This window comes from Thalassophryne amazonica, chromosome 5 (assembly GCF_902500255.1).
Source record: "Thalassophryne amazonica chromosome 5, fThaAma1.1, whole genome shotgun sequence".
Taxonomy (NCBI): domain Eukaryota; kingdom Metazoa; phylum Chordata; class Actinopteri; order Batrachoidiformes; family Batrachoididae; genus Thalassophryne; species Thalassophryne amazonica.
This window is the reverse complement of record NC_047107.1, coordinates 133,562,524-133,579,164: the sequence shown is the minus strand read 5'-3', so window position 1 is coordinate 133,579,164 and position 16,641 is coordinate 133,562,524. Positions and strand designations below refer to the sequence as shown.

At 44.6% G+C, this 16,641-nt stretch overlaps 1 protein-coding gene across 1 annotated transcript in view; it reads right to left on the bottom strand.

The window, feature by feature from the left end:
* The window catches only part of fnbp1a (formin binding protein 1a), a 350,992-nt gene that overhangs the window by 133,368 nt on the left and 200,983 nt on the right, over window positions 1-16,641 (bottom strand). Inside the window, exons 14-15 of the mRNA XM_034171436.1 lie at window positions 9,583-9,715; window positions 9,163-9,308 (exon numbers count right to left, since the gene is read on the bottom strand). Of these exons, the coding sequence (XP_034027327.1) occupies window positions 9,163-9,308; window positions 9,583-9,715 (279 nt within the window). The remainder of the gene's footprint in view (window positions 1-9,162; window positions 9,309-9,582; window positions 9,716-16,641) is intronic.

The window sequence follows — 16,641 nt, the reverse complement described above, 5'->3', positions numbered from 1 at the left end:
ACACTCCCGGTGGCAGGTTTCGCTCCACTGAACCACAACCCCAGACGGCCAATCAATCCGGGGATTGTGTTTTAACACCCATGGAAAACCCAAAATCACTCGGGAGGTAGAAGGTGTTACATAAAACACAATCTCCTCCCTGTGATTCCCAGACACCACCAATGTCACTGGCTGAGTCTGGTGTGTGATTAGTGGAAGAAGGGTGCCATCTAGTGCCCGCACCGACAATGGTGACGGTAAGGCCACTAGAGGGAGCCCAACCTCCTTTGCCCATCTGCTATCCAGCAGATTTCCCTCCAACCCCGTGTCCACCAGTGCTGGGGCGTGAAGGGTTAAATCCTCACTCAGGATCGTGACTGGGATTCGTGCAGATTTATGGGGTCTCCCCGCGTGGGTATTGTGACCCACCCTTAGCCCAGTCTCTAAGGACGAGTGCTGCTGTTTTGATCGTTTGGGGCATTCTCTCTGTGTGTGCTCAGTAGAGCTGCAGAGAAAACACTCTCCACGGATCAGCCTCCTTTGTCTCTGATCTGATCGTTTTTTGGCCCTGCTCGTTTCCATAGCAACGTCAGCAGGGGGAGCTGTTGTCACGTGGAGAGCCCTGGCAGTGGAGCGTGGGGAAGTCGGCTCCCTTTCAGACCCGGGAGGAAGAGGGACGGCTTGTGCCTGACCACGCCCTTCGTCTGTCTAACCGTATAACCGTATAACCAGGTCGATAAGCCCATCTAAATCCCGCGGCTCATCCTTCGCCACCAGGTGCTCCTTGAGGACCAGAGACAGTCCGTTTACAAAGGCGGCGCGGAGCGCAACAGCATTCCAGCCGGCTCGCGCTGCCGCGATGCGGAAGTCGACTGCATACTTTGCTGCGCTCCGACGCCCCTGTCTTATCAACAGCAGCACACTTGAAGCGGTCTCGCCTCTATGAGGGTGGTCGAACACCTGTCGGAACTCCCTCACAAACTCAGTATAAACCGTTAGGAGCCGTGAATTCTGCTCCCAAAGCGCCGTAGCCCAGGCGCGTGCCTCTCCTCGAAGCAAGTTTATAACGTAAGCCACCCGGCTGGCGTCTGACGCGTACATGACGGGAAGCTGTGAAAAGACGACCGAGCACTGCATCAAGAAGTCCGCGCACGTCTCCACACAGCCTCCGTACGGCTCCGGAGGGCTTATGTATGCTTCAGGGGAAGGTGGGGGGGGTCGTTGAACGACCAGCGGAATGTCTGTTTCTGGCACACGGACAGCAGGAGTAGGTGCTGCCGCAGCGCCCTGAGCATGCGCTTCCACCTGGGCGGTGAGAGCCTCTATCCTGCGATTGAGAACACTGCTCTGCTCGGTAACTAAGTCCAACCGAGCGGCAAAGGCGGTTAAGATGTGCTGCAGCTCACCCAACACGCCTCCTGCCTGTGCACCTCGCTCTCCCATTGGCTGTTCAAGCAATGGTTGACGCCCCTCGGGATCCATGACGCTGGCCGAGAAATCCTGTTGTGAAAGTGACGTGACACGGACCCACAACAGGGGGCGTTAATGAACGGACAATGGATAAGCCAAAAAGTAACAATTTAATGTTGTGAATCGCACAACAACGTACAGACAATAACAATATGGTGGACTGTCAATCATACACCAGGTGACGTGTGGGCAGGCTCGACGATAGAAGACGCCTGGAGAGAGAAGAGCTGGATCCCCACACAGCTTCCACCACCAACGGAGCTGAAGAACACTGGAGCCGCCAAGCCCTGCGCCCCAAGTGGCCGCTGTCTTCAGCAGTCAGACCCGGTACTGCTGGCAGAGAACAGAGACAGTCCAGATGAGTGTGAGTTCACACACTCAGTAATCCCACAGTCTGTATTAAGTAAAGGAGGGAAAACCTCCACCTCCAATCACACACTCTCGTGCAGCTCCTGGTCAACCACTTATCTGAGTTGGGGTGTGAGGTGAAGCCGTCGCTGTCACACCAAACGCCAATCCTCCAGATAAGGCAACACTCCAGAAAAACGGCTGCAATAGAAGTCCAAGTTATTACACACACAGTGTTAGTCAGCAGAGAATTTACCTGAATGGTAGTTGATTTCTCGGCGAGGAGGTGGAGTTGCAGTACGGTCTTTGTAGTGGTGGTGATGGGTGACAGCTTGTGTTGATTGATGACAGCTGTCACCTCCAGCAAAGCCGACGCCCTCTCGTGCTTGAAGCCCGCACTTCAAGCAGGGCGCCATCTTGTGGTGGTGGGCCAGCAGTACCTCCTCTTCAGCGGCCCACACAACACCCAGCAGTGGGGAATAAGTTTCAGTACACTAGAAGTCTTTCAGAAAGCGCTGTAACTAGGTTTAATAATATGATTCCTTCATTATGTTCTCTAATGCCATATACCAACACAGTGCAGAGTAGCTACCTAAACTCTGTGAGTGAGATAGAGCATCTCGTCAGTAGTTTTACATCCTCATTGAAGACAACTTTGGATGCTGTAGCTCCTCTGAAAAAGAGAGCTTTAAATCAGAAGTGCCTGACTCCGTGGTATAACTCACAAACTCGCAGCTTAAAGCAGATAACCCGTAAGTTGGAGAGGAAATGGCGTCTCACTAATTTAGAAGATCTTCACTTAGCCTGGAAAAAGAGTCTGTTGCTTTATAAAAAAGCCCTCCGTAAAGCTAGGACATCTTACTACTCATCACTAATTGAAGAAAATAAGAACCCCAGGTTTCTTTTCAGCACTGTAGCCAGGCTGACAGAGTCAGAGCTCTATTGAGCCGAGTATTCCTTTAATTTTAACTAGTAATGACTTCATGACTTTCTTTGCTAATAAAATTTTAACTATTAGAGAAAAAATTACTCATAACCATCCCAAAGACGTATCATTATCTTTGGCTGCTTTCAGTGATGCCGGTATTTGGTTAGACTCTTTCTCTCCGATTGTTCTGTCTGAGTTATTTTCATTAGTTACTTCCTCCAAACCATCAACATGTTTATTAGACCCCATTCCTACCAGGCTGCTCAAGGAAGCCCTACCATTATTTAATGCTTCGATCTTAAATATGATCAATCTATCTTTGTTAGTTGGCTATGTACCACAGGCTTTTAAGGTGGCAGTAATTAAACCATTACTTAAAAAGCCATCACTTGACCCAGCTATCTTAGCTAATTATAGGCCAATCTCCAACCTTCCTTTTCTCTCAAAAATTCTTGAAAGGGTAGTTGTAAAACAGCTAACTGATCATCTGCAGAGGAATGGCCTATTTGAAGAGTTTCAGTCAGGTTTCAGAATTCATCATAGTACAGAAACAGCATTAGTGAAGGTTACAAATGATCTTCTTATGGCCTCAGACAGTGGACTCGTCTCTGTGCTTGTTCTGTTAGACCTCAGTGCTGCTTTTGATACTGTTGACCATAAAATTTTATTACAGAGATTAGAGCATGCCATAGGTATTAAAGGCACTGCGCTGCGGTGGTTTGAATCATATTTATCTAATAGATTACAATTTGTTCATGTAAATGGGGAATCTTCTTCACAGACTAAGGTTAATTATGGAGTTCCACAAGGTTCTGTGCTAGGACCAATTTTATTCACTTTATACATGCTTCCCTTAGGCAGTATTATTAGACGGCATTGCTTAAATTTTCATTGTTACGCAGATAATACCCAGCTTTATCTATCCATGAAGCCAGAGGACACACACCAATTAGCTAAACTGCAGGATTATCTTACAGACATAAAGACACGGATGACCTCTAATTTCCTGCTTTTAAACTCAGATAAAACTGAAGTTATTGTACTTGGCCCCACAAATCTTAGAAACATGGTGTCTAACCAGATCCTTACTCTGGATGGCATTACCCTGACCTCTAGTAATACTGTGAGAAATCTTGGAGTCATTTTTGATCAGGATATGTCATTCAAAGCGCATATTAAACAAATATGTAGGACTGCTTTTTTGCATTTACGCAATATCTCTAAAATTAGAAAGGTCTTGTTTCAGAGTGATGCTGAAAAACTAATTCATGCATTTATTTCCTCTAGGCTGGACTATTGTAATTCATTATTATCAGGTTGTCCTAAAAGTTCCCTAAAAAGCCTTCAGTTAATTCAAAATGCTGCAGCTAGAGTACTAACGGGGACTAGAAGGAGAGAGCATATCTCACCCATATTGGCCTCTCTTCATTGGCTTCCTGTTAATTCTAGAATAGAATTTAAAATTCTTCTTCTTACTTATAAGGTTTTGAATAATCAGGTCCCATCTTATCGTAGGGACCTCATAGTACCATATCACCCCAATAGAGCGCTTCGCTCTCAGACTGCAGGCTTACTTGTAGTTCCTAGGGTTTGTAAGAGTAGAATGGGAGGCAGAGCCTTCAGCTTTCAGGCTCCTCTCCTGTGGAACCAGCTCCCAATTCAGATCAGGGAGACAGACACCCTCTCTACTTTTAAGATTAGGCTTAAAACTTTCCTTTTTGCTAAAGCTTATAGTTAGGGCTGGATCAGGTGACCCTGAACCATCCCTTAGTTATGCTGCTATAGACGTAGACTGCTGGGGGGTTCCCATGATGCACTGTTTCTTTCTCTTTTTGCTCTGTATGCACCACTCTGCATTTAATCATTAGTGATCGATCTCTGCTCCCCTCCACAGCATGTCTTTTTCCTGGTTCTCTCCCTCAGCCCCAACCAGTCCCAGCAGAAGACTGCCCCTCCCTGCGCCTGGTTCTGCTGGAGGTTTCTTCCTGTTAAAAGGGAGTTTTCCTTCCCACTGTAGCCAAGTGCTTGCTCACAGGGGGTCGTTTTGACCGTTGGGGTTTTTCTGTAATTATTGTATGGCTTTTGCAATATAAAGCACCTTGGGGCAACTGTTTGTTGTGATTTGGCGCTATATAAATAAAACTGATTTGATTTGATTTCGAGGTTAAATATCGCTCAGGTCACAGCAATAAGAATGCTGATGCCCTTTTCCCATCAGCACCCTCCTGGGGCACAGGACTTGCAAGTGATGGTTGGTGGCGCAGGCTTCCGAAGCCTTTACAGCAGGCTTACCAGGGAGACAAGATGGATGTAACGCAAGCGGTTGTCGCAGTCTTGCCCCATCATCTTCCATCTGACCTGGCTGCGCTTCGCCATGCTGACTGAGTTATTCAGGAGGCTTTGGCATTCTGGGAACGTAAAAGGGGTCCTGATAAAGAGGAGCGGAAATGGGTGTCTCAGTTAGCCCAAGTGCTGCTTCGGCAGTGTGACCAGTTGGTGGAGGGGGGTGGTGTTTTGTCCCGTCAGGTGTTTAGGCCGGATGGCACTGGAGCTGCATTGCAGTTGGTGTTGCCTGCAGCTTTAAAAGCTGACATGCTGACTGAGGTTCATCAAGGGCATGGTCATCAAGGGACCTTACCTAACCCTAACCCTTACACCAGCAGTGTTATTGCCAGGGATGTCTGCTGAGGTGGCAGATTGGTGCCAGGCATGTGAGAGGTGCCAGGTGGCCAAGCTGAGTCAAACAGTGGCTCGTGGCATTATGGGACATCTATTGGCATCCCGGCCAAATGAGATTCTTGCCATTGATTTTACCTTTTTAGTGTGTAGCCATGGTGGAATAGAAGACATTCTTGTGATGTATGGCGTCTTCAGTAAGTACACGTGGGGCAGTCCCTAGTGATCAGCGAGCTGCTACAGTAGCTCAAGTTTTGGTTACACAGTCGTTCTCGAGGTTTGGTGTTCCAGCTCAGATACATTCTGATTTGGGACGGAGTTTTGAGAGCATATTGATTCAGCAGTTGTGTAGCATTTATGTTTCAATTTCATTTTATTTTAATTTATATAGTGCAAAATCACAACAGAGTTGCCTCAAGGTGCTTCACACAAGTAAGGTCTAACCTTACTAACCCTCAGAGCAGCAGTGGTAATGAAAAACTCCCTCAGAGGAAGAACCTCAAGCAGACCAGACTCAAAGGGGTGACCCTCTGCCCTCACCTCTGCTTGGGCAGTGGGTCTCTATGCCATAAACACCCAGTGTTTATGGCATAGAGAAGTCCTGTACTCCATCATACCATCCATCTGGGAATGGGCAATGTGAGCGTTTTAATAGAGTGCTTCATAATTTGTTGTGTACATTGACTGTGCCTCGGAAGCATGACTGGGGTTCGTGTTTGCCCCAGGTTCTGTATACTTACAACACTACGCATCAGGCGACTAGTGAGTCTCCTTTATTGCTGATGTTTCGTCAGGGGTTGAGACTCCCAGTTGATTTTCTATTTGGCCGAGTTCAGGAGTCTGTGGCTGGCTTTGTTCATGAGTGGGTTCAGGAGCACCAGACCTGCTTGCAGATGGCTTTTGATGGAGCTCGTGATTGGCTGAAGGCTGCTGCTGCAGAGCGCCGCAACAAAGATCATGATGTTCCTCTAAAGGAGAGCCAGTTGGTCTGGTTGCGGGATTTTGGGGTACAGGGGTGTCACAAGATTGAGGATCAGTGGTCCTCAGTGATGTTCTGTAGAGACTTTCAAGTCCAGACTTAAGACGCACTTATTTTCCCTTTCGTATGGCTAGCATACTGGCATAGTATGTTACTATGCTTTTTACTCTTTTAATTCATTTTATTAGTAAACGGAGCGGCCGCGGCCTCAACTTTATCTAAATTCTGGGTCTTTTAGTGAAGCTTAGGACTAGTGGCCGGCGATCACCTTAGTATTTCCTGTTTTTCTTGTTGTTTAATGTTGCCAAATTATACTGTATTTGTTGTCTTTCTGATGCCTGATTCTTTTCTCTCTGTTTGAGGTGTGGCTCCATCCAGAAGTCCTGTGCACCAGCAACATTTTCCGCATATTCATTTTGTGAATTGTTTTGTAATTTGTGTCTGTAGCATGGCCCAAGCAGTGGGTCACCCCTTTGACTCTAGTCTGGTTGAGGTTTCTTCCTCAGGGAGTTTTTTTCTTACCACTGTCACCTGTGTTCTTGCTCTGGGGGTTGGTGAGGTTAGACCTTATTTATGTGAAGTGACTTGAGGCAACTTTTTTATTTGGCAACATATAAATAAAATAAATTAAATTGAATTAAACTGAAATTTAATCTGTTAACTGTTATCATAATACACATCAAAACAATCTTCTGGCATTTGCATATAGTCCAAGAGCCAGAGGGTGTTTATTTGCTTAAAATGAGAGGTTGTTTAATGGGTATTTCTGCGAAGGGTATTCCATGGGGCATTCAAAACTGAGGTGCTTGAGAGTTGCAGCCGGGGCATATAGCCGCTATTAACCCTTTTCCATTTTTTCAGCCAAGTCACAATTACCGCAAATTAATGGGGTAGGGCAAATTAAACCTTGAATAACTCAACTACGTTTTGAGCTAGAATCATGTTCTATACCTTAAAATGTTTGGTCAGAGATGCTCCTTCCTTTGAAGTACAAATTATGTAAAATTGACCCTTTTTCTGGGTCACTAGAGGTCAAAAGGTCACATGACATTGGCAAACCTTGAGATTTTGTCTAAAATTTTATTGGGATCCTGTTTTCATGAAAAATTCAACAAAAAACACATAATCATACATACATCAATGCCACAACTTGGCACTGATGTATTGGGAATGATATAGAAGGAGTATGAATGCATCTGTGTCAATGCTTCTGACTACCACAACAGGCACGGCACCTTCATTTACCTCCGCAACAAAGGTGGCGTGAAAGATCAGTCGCGTGTCAGCCTCCTCATGTTGGCTTTACAATTCATGGATTTGAGTTCTCTGCACTTGACCAGAAAGAACTGTGTAGTGGAAGCATTCTTCTCCTGTGGCAAAGAAGAAACTGTGATTTTCTAGAATTGATACGTAGGTGGGATCAGTCCATTCATCTTTGAGAAAGCACAGCAGCTCACGCTTGAATTCTGAGGAAAGCATTGCACTCCCAAAATCAACTGGTCTTCTTTGCAATGGTCCTGTTATCTTGTGAGAACGCATAGACTGACCACGACTGTCGTGCTTTTGATCCTTAATCGAAGGCCGATCTGGATATGTGTCACAGACAAGATGCACCACCTTGGCATTGGAACAAGCATTTTGAAGGATTACCCTGGTTACACCACCGAAGGAGGTTGGCAAAGTGGGAGGGTGCGCATGAAAAACATGGCATCAATTGGGTAGGCATCTGCAGCAGCTGGCTCTTTGTTGGGTGTACCCATCACTGGTACCTGTGTACCACAGATCCTGTAAAATACAGGGCTAGCACATGGTTTCATTATGGACAGTGCAAGGCAACTGTATTGCAATGTGTTTCATCACTTTCACTTTAGGTTCAGTTTCACCACACAACTAGCAACCTTTGTTTTTCTCTTCTGCAGTTGAAGAAGATGAACTAATTACACTTACCTGACCCGAATCCCACATCCTATCACTGAAAAAAAATATCTAGTTTTAATTGATTAATTTCAAGAACTGTCTTTATTGATATGCTGATTAATTTTCTTCCTCCTAAAACAAAAGATTTATGCAGAGGTGCCATCTATCAGCAAAATGCGGAACAAATATGAATGTAGATTGATTTACCCCAGTTGAGGCAGGTCTTAGCCACCTGTACATTGGGCAAAATAGCTCCAACCTTCCCTTAAAAACTACCCTGATGTCTAATCTGTAAGGAGATAGAGATTTTCTTGGAGTCCTGTTTGGATTTCACATGAAAAAAGGGCCATAATGAAGCTTTTGACAAAATCTCAAGGTTTGCCAATGTCATGTGACCTTTTGACCTCTAGTGACCCAGAAAAAGGGTAAATTTTACATAATTTGTAATTCAAAGGAAGGAGCACCTCTGACCAAACAGTGTAAGGTATAGAACATGATTCTAGCTCAAAAACTAGTGGAGTTATTCAAGTTTTAATTTGCCCTACCCCATTAATTTGCGGTAATTGTGACTCGGCTGAAAAAATGGAAAAGGGTTAATGCTGGCGATATGCCCCGGCTGCAACTCACAAGCACCTCAGTTTTGAATGCCCCATGGAATACCCTTCTCAGAAATACCCATTAAACAACCTCTCATTTTAAGCAAATAAACACTCCCTGGCTATTGGACTAATATCATTGTAACAACTTTGCTATTAGCACATCATCTGTCTTTGGTTAAAAAAAATAAAAAAATAAATAAAAATACACCACACAAGCAAAGAGGTACAGTTTAACCGCTGCAAAGTGAAAATGGGTTGGTCAGTACCTCTGTCTGCTGCTTGGACTCTGGTTCTCCAGCTGTTTTAGGCTGCTGCTGCCAGGAGTTGTTGCCTGGGAATTGAACCCACAATCTCCACTCTTCCTTCTCCTGCTGTGGTCTGTCATTCTGCTTTCCACCTCCAACAGCCATGCCTTGGAATACACACCCACACACACAGTCCTCATCTTTCTCACTGATGTTTAGAATCAGTGTTTGTTATTTAAAAGAGATTTTCACTACAATGACCTCATGATGACATCATCTCTGTCAAAGGTGCTGATTAGATGACAAAACAAGAGGCAGAGTGCTGCAAGTCAACATGAGTGGACCAGTTATGGGTATTGTGTCTGATGTGCTCTGACGGTGAGGTGTGTGGGTCCAGTGTACCCCGGCCAGCACAAGTGGATCCCATGTGACAGGGCACACCTGGTTCCTCCGTAGCTCCTCCTCCAGTCTCTGCAGATTCTGCTTGACTTCGTCAAATTGTGGCTCCAGACTGGCGGCATTGCCCATCTGTGGACTTCGCTCATATACCTCCCTCATCTTTAGCAGGGCATCTCTGAAAGCAAGAAATTTTAAAAGCTGTGATAAACTTTTAAAGTCAAGGAAGTGTGTGATTTTTGGACAGAAGTCAAAATTTAGCCTAAAGTCAGATTGGGTTTGACATTTTCAGCATGAACACAATTATGTCTCATTGAAAAAATAAGCTTTCAAGGCAATAAGAAGAACCTATTTTTAAAGTATGGGGTTAGCAGGATTAAAAGAGATACCTGTGTATCATCACCAGGAATAGACCAAGAATTGACCCTGTGGGACACCACATGTTAAAGCCTGGATGACTTCTTGTTGGTCTTCAAGATGTGTTGCTCTTGATTCATATAACTTCTTCACTTTTAAAGTTGAGAGGCCACAACATATTAATCTTAACCTGATCTCAATTTTCCAAAACATTTTAATATGTATATGTCATGGACATGAATGAGTGAAGCTCGTCAGCATCTCACCATGTCATTTAGGTTCTTCAGACTTTATTTTCAGTAAATGCTTCAGGGGAGCATTAGCATGGCAAAAACCTTTCAGATTGTGTGTGTGTGTGTGGGGGGGGGGGGGGCTCCACTCCCCCAGTCCCCTGCTTTTTTAACCATTTTTCTTTCTTTGCCTCTCACATGCCTGGAAAAGCTCCTCGCCATCTAACCATGTCCTTTAGGTCCTTCAGACTTTTTTCAGTAAAATGGTTCTTGGGAGCATGAGCAAGACTGACTCTCCACCCTTTTAAGCATTTTTCTTTTTTTGCTTTTCAGCTGACACCCCACCATTACAGCCCTCTTAACCCCCTGCCACTTTAAACATTTTTTAAATGTAGATGTAGATTAATATTCAAAGTTTTCAGCTAGTTGACAGTAGGGCTGTACAATATGGACAAAGTATTGTATCTCAATATTGTCATATAAATTCATCATGTAAATGTCACTTATATACCTGCTGTCCATATTCTTGAGCTGCTTAGGTGTGTAGGGAGAGTTCCCATGGGATAAAAAAGCTTTTCAACCTACCATCCCTGGTTCTCAAGACCAGGAACCTAAGTGTCTCTACTCTCTCTCTTTTTTTTTTTTTAAGATACGAGGTCTGTCCAAAAAGTATCCGACCTTTTTATTTTTTGCAAAAACCATATGGATTTGAATCATGTGTGATTGCATCAGCCAAGCTTGAACCTTCGTGCGCATGCATGAGTTTATTCACGCCTGTCGGTTGCATCATTCGCCTGTGAGCAGGCTTTGAGTGAGTACTGGTCCACCCCTCTTGTCGTTTTTTTTATTGCGAATAAATGTCTGAACGATTTGGAGCTTTGCTGCATCAATTTTTTTCCAGAAACTGTGAGAGACATCCAGGTGGACACCGTTCGGAAAATTAATATGGCTTTCAGGGACGATTTTATGGGGATTACACAGATTAAGGAGTGATCCAGATGGTTTAAAGACCGTCCACAGCTGCTGAGAGCGCGGCGCACTCCGAGCGCCGATCGACAGGCTGACACCCCGCTGAAACAACCAGATCATTTCCAACGTGAAGGCTTTGTTGATCCGGGACGTCGTCTGACTTTCACAAAAAGACAGAAGATGTGGACATCAACACTTTTTCAGTACATTCCACTGTTACAGGAGTTTTTTTCATGGAAAGAAAAGCGGAGGGACGTACCACGGAGCCGTTTATGACGCGGCACAAAACCACCTCTGTGTTGGTCTCACAGGACGGCTTTCAGGTGGATTTCAGAAGGATTCCGGTTGCTTTTCAGTCGTGTGATTATCCGAGAAATTGAGCATGAGCTGGACATGCCCCAACATGTCCTGTGAGGCTTCATCACGGCGTTGGTTTGCGCCATGCGGCTCCACTGCGACGCGCGGAATTCCGCTCCTCTTTCCATGACAAAAACTCCTGTAACAGTGGAATGTGCTGTTCATTTCTAAACTGGACTCTGTCTTGATCCGGTATGTCGTCTGACTAGCACAGGAATTGTGAAAAGACATGGACATCAGCACTTTTTTGGCACATTGAGACAGACGTGCGGAGGAGTTCCGCGCGTCGTGGTATTGCCACTTTTCTTTAGACAAATCAGGGGATGGAAACATGAACAATATGCCTTGGACTTTATTTACATCAGTTATGAAGAAATACAAAAAGTTTCTTGTTGTGTGGGCCGCCAGAAGAGGAGGTACTGCTGGCCCACCACCAGAGGGCGCCCTGCCTGAAGTGCGGGCTTCAGGCACCAGAGGGCGCTGCCGCCAAGGACACAGCCGGGGTGACAGCTGTCACTCATTATCTCAGGACAGCTGTCACCCATCTACACTTCATCAGTCCACACCATAAATACCGGACGTCATCTCCACCTCGTTGCCGAGATATCATCTACCAGTAAAGGTAAAACTCTCAGCCGTTGCTTTTGTCTTTTCTGACAAGTGTTTGTTACACAGTGTTTGCAGTCAGTTCCGTGAGTGCTCGCAGCCGGAGGCTGAGTGTGAGAGACGTGGAGAGCTGACGTCTTCGCTCCCCACGCTATTCTGTGATAAGTACTCTCAACTGCTGCACGTACCTGTTTTCTGGAGGTGGAGGTGGGATCTCCACCAGCATTGTTACTGGGTGTACACACACCCACCTCTGATTGTTTCTGCTCCTCGCCAGCAGTACCAGATCCGACGCTCGGAGACGGTGGCCACCTGGGGATTCGGGACTTGGCGGCTCCAGTATTCTCCTGGTTCGGTGGCAGAGGAAATCGTGTGGTTCCGGTTCTTCTCAGGACAGACGTCTTCAATCAATCAATCAATCAACTTGTTTCTTATATAGCGCCAAATCACAACAAACAGTTGCCCCAAGGCGCTCCACATTGCAAGGCAAGGCCATACAATAATTATGAAAAACCCCAACGGTCAAAACGACCCCCTATGAGCAAGCACTTGGCCACAGTGGGAAGGAAAAACTCCCTTTTAACAGGAAGAAACCTCCAGCAGAACCAGGCTCAGGGAGGGGCAGTCTTCTGCTGAGACTGGTTGGGGCTGAGGGAAAGAACCAGGAAAAAGAGATCGATCACTAATGATTAAATGCAGAGTGATGCATACGGAGCAAAAAGAGAAAGAAACAGTGCATCATGGGAGCCCCCCCACAGTCTACGTCTAAAGCAACATAACCAAGGGATGGTCCAGGGTCACCCGATCCAGCCCTAACTATAAGCCTTAGCGAAAAGGAAAGTTTTAAGCCTAATCTTAAAAGTAGAGAGGGTATCTGTCTCCCTGATCTGAATTGGGAGCTGGTTCCACAGGAGAGGAGCCTGAAAGCTGAAGGCTCTGCCTCCCATTCTACTCTTACAAACCCTAGGAACTACAAGTAAGCCCGCAGTCTGAGAGCGAAGCGCTCTAATGGGGTAATATGGTACTACGAGGTCCCTAAGATAAGATGGGACCTGATTATTCAAAACCTTATAAGTAAGAAGAAGAATTTTAAATTCTATTCTAGCATTAACAGGAAGCCAATGAAGGGAGGCCAACACGGGTGAGATATGCTCTCTCCTGCTAGTCCCCGTCAGTACTCTAGCTGCAGCATTCTGAACCAACTGAAGGCTTTTTAGGGAACTTTTAGGACAACCTGATAATAATGAATTACAATAGTCCAGCCTAGAGGAAATAAATGCATGAATTAGTTTATCAGCATCACTCTGAGACAAGACCTTTCTGATTTTAGAGATATTGCGTAAATGCAAAAAGGCAGTCCTACATATTTGTTTATTATGCGCTTCGAATGACATATCCCGATCAAAAACAACTCCAAGATTTCTCACAGTATTACCAGAGATCAGGGAAATGCCATCCAGAGCAACGATATGGTCAGACACCATGCTTCTAAGATTTGTGGGGCCAAGTACAATAACTTCAGTTTTATCTGAGTTTAAAAGCAGGAAATTAGAGGTCATCCATGTCTTTATGTCTGTAAGACAATCCTGCAGTTTAGCTAATTGGTGTGTATCCTCTGGCTTCATGGATAGATAAAGCTGGGTATCATCTGCGTAACAATGAAAATTTAAGCAATACCGTCTAATAATACTGCCCAAGGGAAGCATGTATAAAGTGAATACAATTGGTCCAAGCACAGAACCTTGTGGAACTCCATAATTAACTTTAGTCTGTGAAGAAGATTCCCCATTTACATGAACAAACTGTAATCTATTAGACAAATATGATTCAAACCACCGCAGCGCAATGCCTTTAATACCTATGACATGCTCTAATCTCTGTAATAAAATTTTATGGTCAACAGTATCAAAAGCAGCACTGAGGTCCAACAGAACAAGCACAGAGATGAGTCCACTGTCCGAAGCCATAAGAAGATCATTTGTAACCTTCACTAATGCTGTTTCTGTACTATGATGAATTCTAAAACCTGACTGAAACTCTTCAAATAGACCATTCCTCTGCAGGTGATCAGTTAGCTGTTTACAACTACCCTCTCAAGAATCTTTGAGAGAAAAGGAAGGTTGGAGATTGGCCTATAATTAGCTAAGATAGCTGGGTCAAGTGATGGCTTTTTAAGTAATGGTTTAATTACTGCCACCTTAAAGGCCTGTGGTACATAACCAACTAACAAAGATAGATTGATCATATTTAAGATTGAAGCATTAAATAATGGTAGGACTTCCTTGAGCAGCCTGGCAGGAATGGGGTCTAATAAACATGTTGATGGTTTGGATGAAGTAACTAATGAAAATAACTCAGACAGAACAATCGGAGAGAAAGAGTCTAACCAAATACCGGCATCACTGAAAGCAGCCAAAGATAACGATACGTCTTTGGGATGGTTATGAGTAATTTTTTCCCTAATAGTCAAAATTTTGTTAGCAAAGAAAGTCATGAAGTCATTACTAGTTAAAGTTAATGGAATACTCAGCTCAATAGAGCTCTGACTCTTTGTCAGCCTGGCTACAGTGCTGAAAAGAAACCTGGGGTTGTTCTTATTTTCTTCAATTAGTGATGAGTAGAAAGATGTCCTAGCTTCACGAAGGGCTTTCTTATAGAGCAACAAACTCTTTTTCCAGGCTAAGTGAAGATCTTCTAAATTAGTGAGACGCCATTTCCTCTCCAACTTACGGGTTATCTGCTTTAAGCTACGAGTTTGTGAGTTATACCACGGAGTCAGACACTTCTGATTTAAAGCTCTCTTTTCAGAGGAGCTACAGCATCCAAAGTTGTCTTCAATGAGGATGTAAAACTATTGACAAGATACTCTAACTCCCTTACAGAGTTTAGGTAGCTACTCTGCTCTGTGTTGGTATATGACATTAGAGAACATAAAGAAGGAATCATATCCTTAAACCTAGTTACAGCGCTTTCTGAAAGACTTCTAGTGTAATGAAACTTATTCCCCACTGCAGGGTAGTCCATCAGGGTAAATGTAAATGTTATTAAGAAATGATCAGACAAAAGGGAGTTTTCAGGGAATACTGTTAAGTCTTCTATTTCCATACCATAAGTCAGAACAAGATCTAAAATATGATTAAAGTGGTGGGTGGACTCATTTACTTTTTGAGCAAAGCCGATAGAGTCTAATAATAGATTAAATGCAGTGTTGAGGCTGTCATTCTCAGCATCTGTGTGGATGTTAAAATCGCCCACTATAATTATCTTATCTGAGCTAAGCACTAAGTCAGACAAAAGGTCTGAAAATTCACAGAGAAACTCACAGTAACGACCAGGTGGACGATAGATAATAACAAATAAAACTGGTTTTTGGGACTTCCAATTTGGATGGACAAGACTAAGAGACAAGCTTTCAAATGAATTAAAGCTCTGTCTAGGTTTTTGATTAATTAATAAGCTGGAATGGAAGATTGCTGCTAATCCTCCGCCCCGGCCCGTGCTACGAGCATTCTGACAGTTAGTGTGACTCGGGGGGTGTTGACTCATTTAAACTAACATATTCATCCTGCTGTAACCAAGTTTCTGTTAGGCAGAATAAATCAATACGTTGATCAATTATTATATCATTTACCAACAGGGACTTAGAAGAAAGAGACCTAATGTTTAATAGACCACATTTAACTGTTTTAGTCTGTGGTGCAATTGAAGGTGCTATATTATTATTTTTTCTTTTTGAATTTTTATGCTTAAATAGATTTTTGCTAGTTATTGGTGGTCTGGGAGCAGGCACCGTCTCTACGGGGATGGGGTAATAAGGGGATGGCAGGGGGAGAGAAGCTGCAGAGAGGTGTATAAGACCACAGCTCTGCCTCCTGGTCCCAACGCTAGACAGTCACAGTTTGGAGGATCCCAAAAAATTGGCCAGATTTCTAGAAATGAGAGCTGCTCCCTCTAAAGTGGGATGGATGCCGTCTATCCTAACAAGACCAGGTTTTCCCCAGAAGCTTTGCCAATTATCAATGAAGCCCACCTCATTTTTTGGACACCACTCAGACAGCCAGCAATTCAAGGAGAACATGCGGCTAAACATGTCACTCCCGGTCTGATTGGGGAGGGGCCCAGAGAAAACAACAGAGTCCGACATTGTTTTTGCAAAGTTACACACCGATTCAATGTTAATTTTAGTGACCTCCGATTGGCGTAACCGAGTGTCATTACTGCCGACGTGAATTACAATCTTACCAAATTTACGCTTAGCCTTAGCCAGCAATTTCAAATGTCCTTCGATGTCGCCTGCTCTGGCCCCCGGAAGACAATTGACAATGGTTGCTGGTGTCGCTAACTTCACATTTCTCAAAACAGAGTCGCCAATAACCAGAGTTTGATCCTCGGCGAGTGTATCGTCGAGTGGGGAAAAACGGTTAGAGATGTGAACGGGTTGACGGTGTACACGGGGCTTCTGTTTAGGGCTACGCTTCCTCCTCACAGTCACCCAGTCAGCCTGCCCTCCCGACTGCACGGGGTCTGCCAGGGGGGAACCAACGGCGGCCAAGCCACCCCGGTCCGCACCGACCACAGGGGCCTG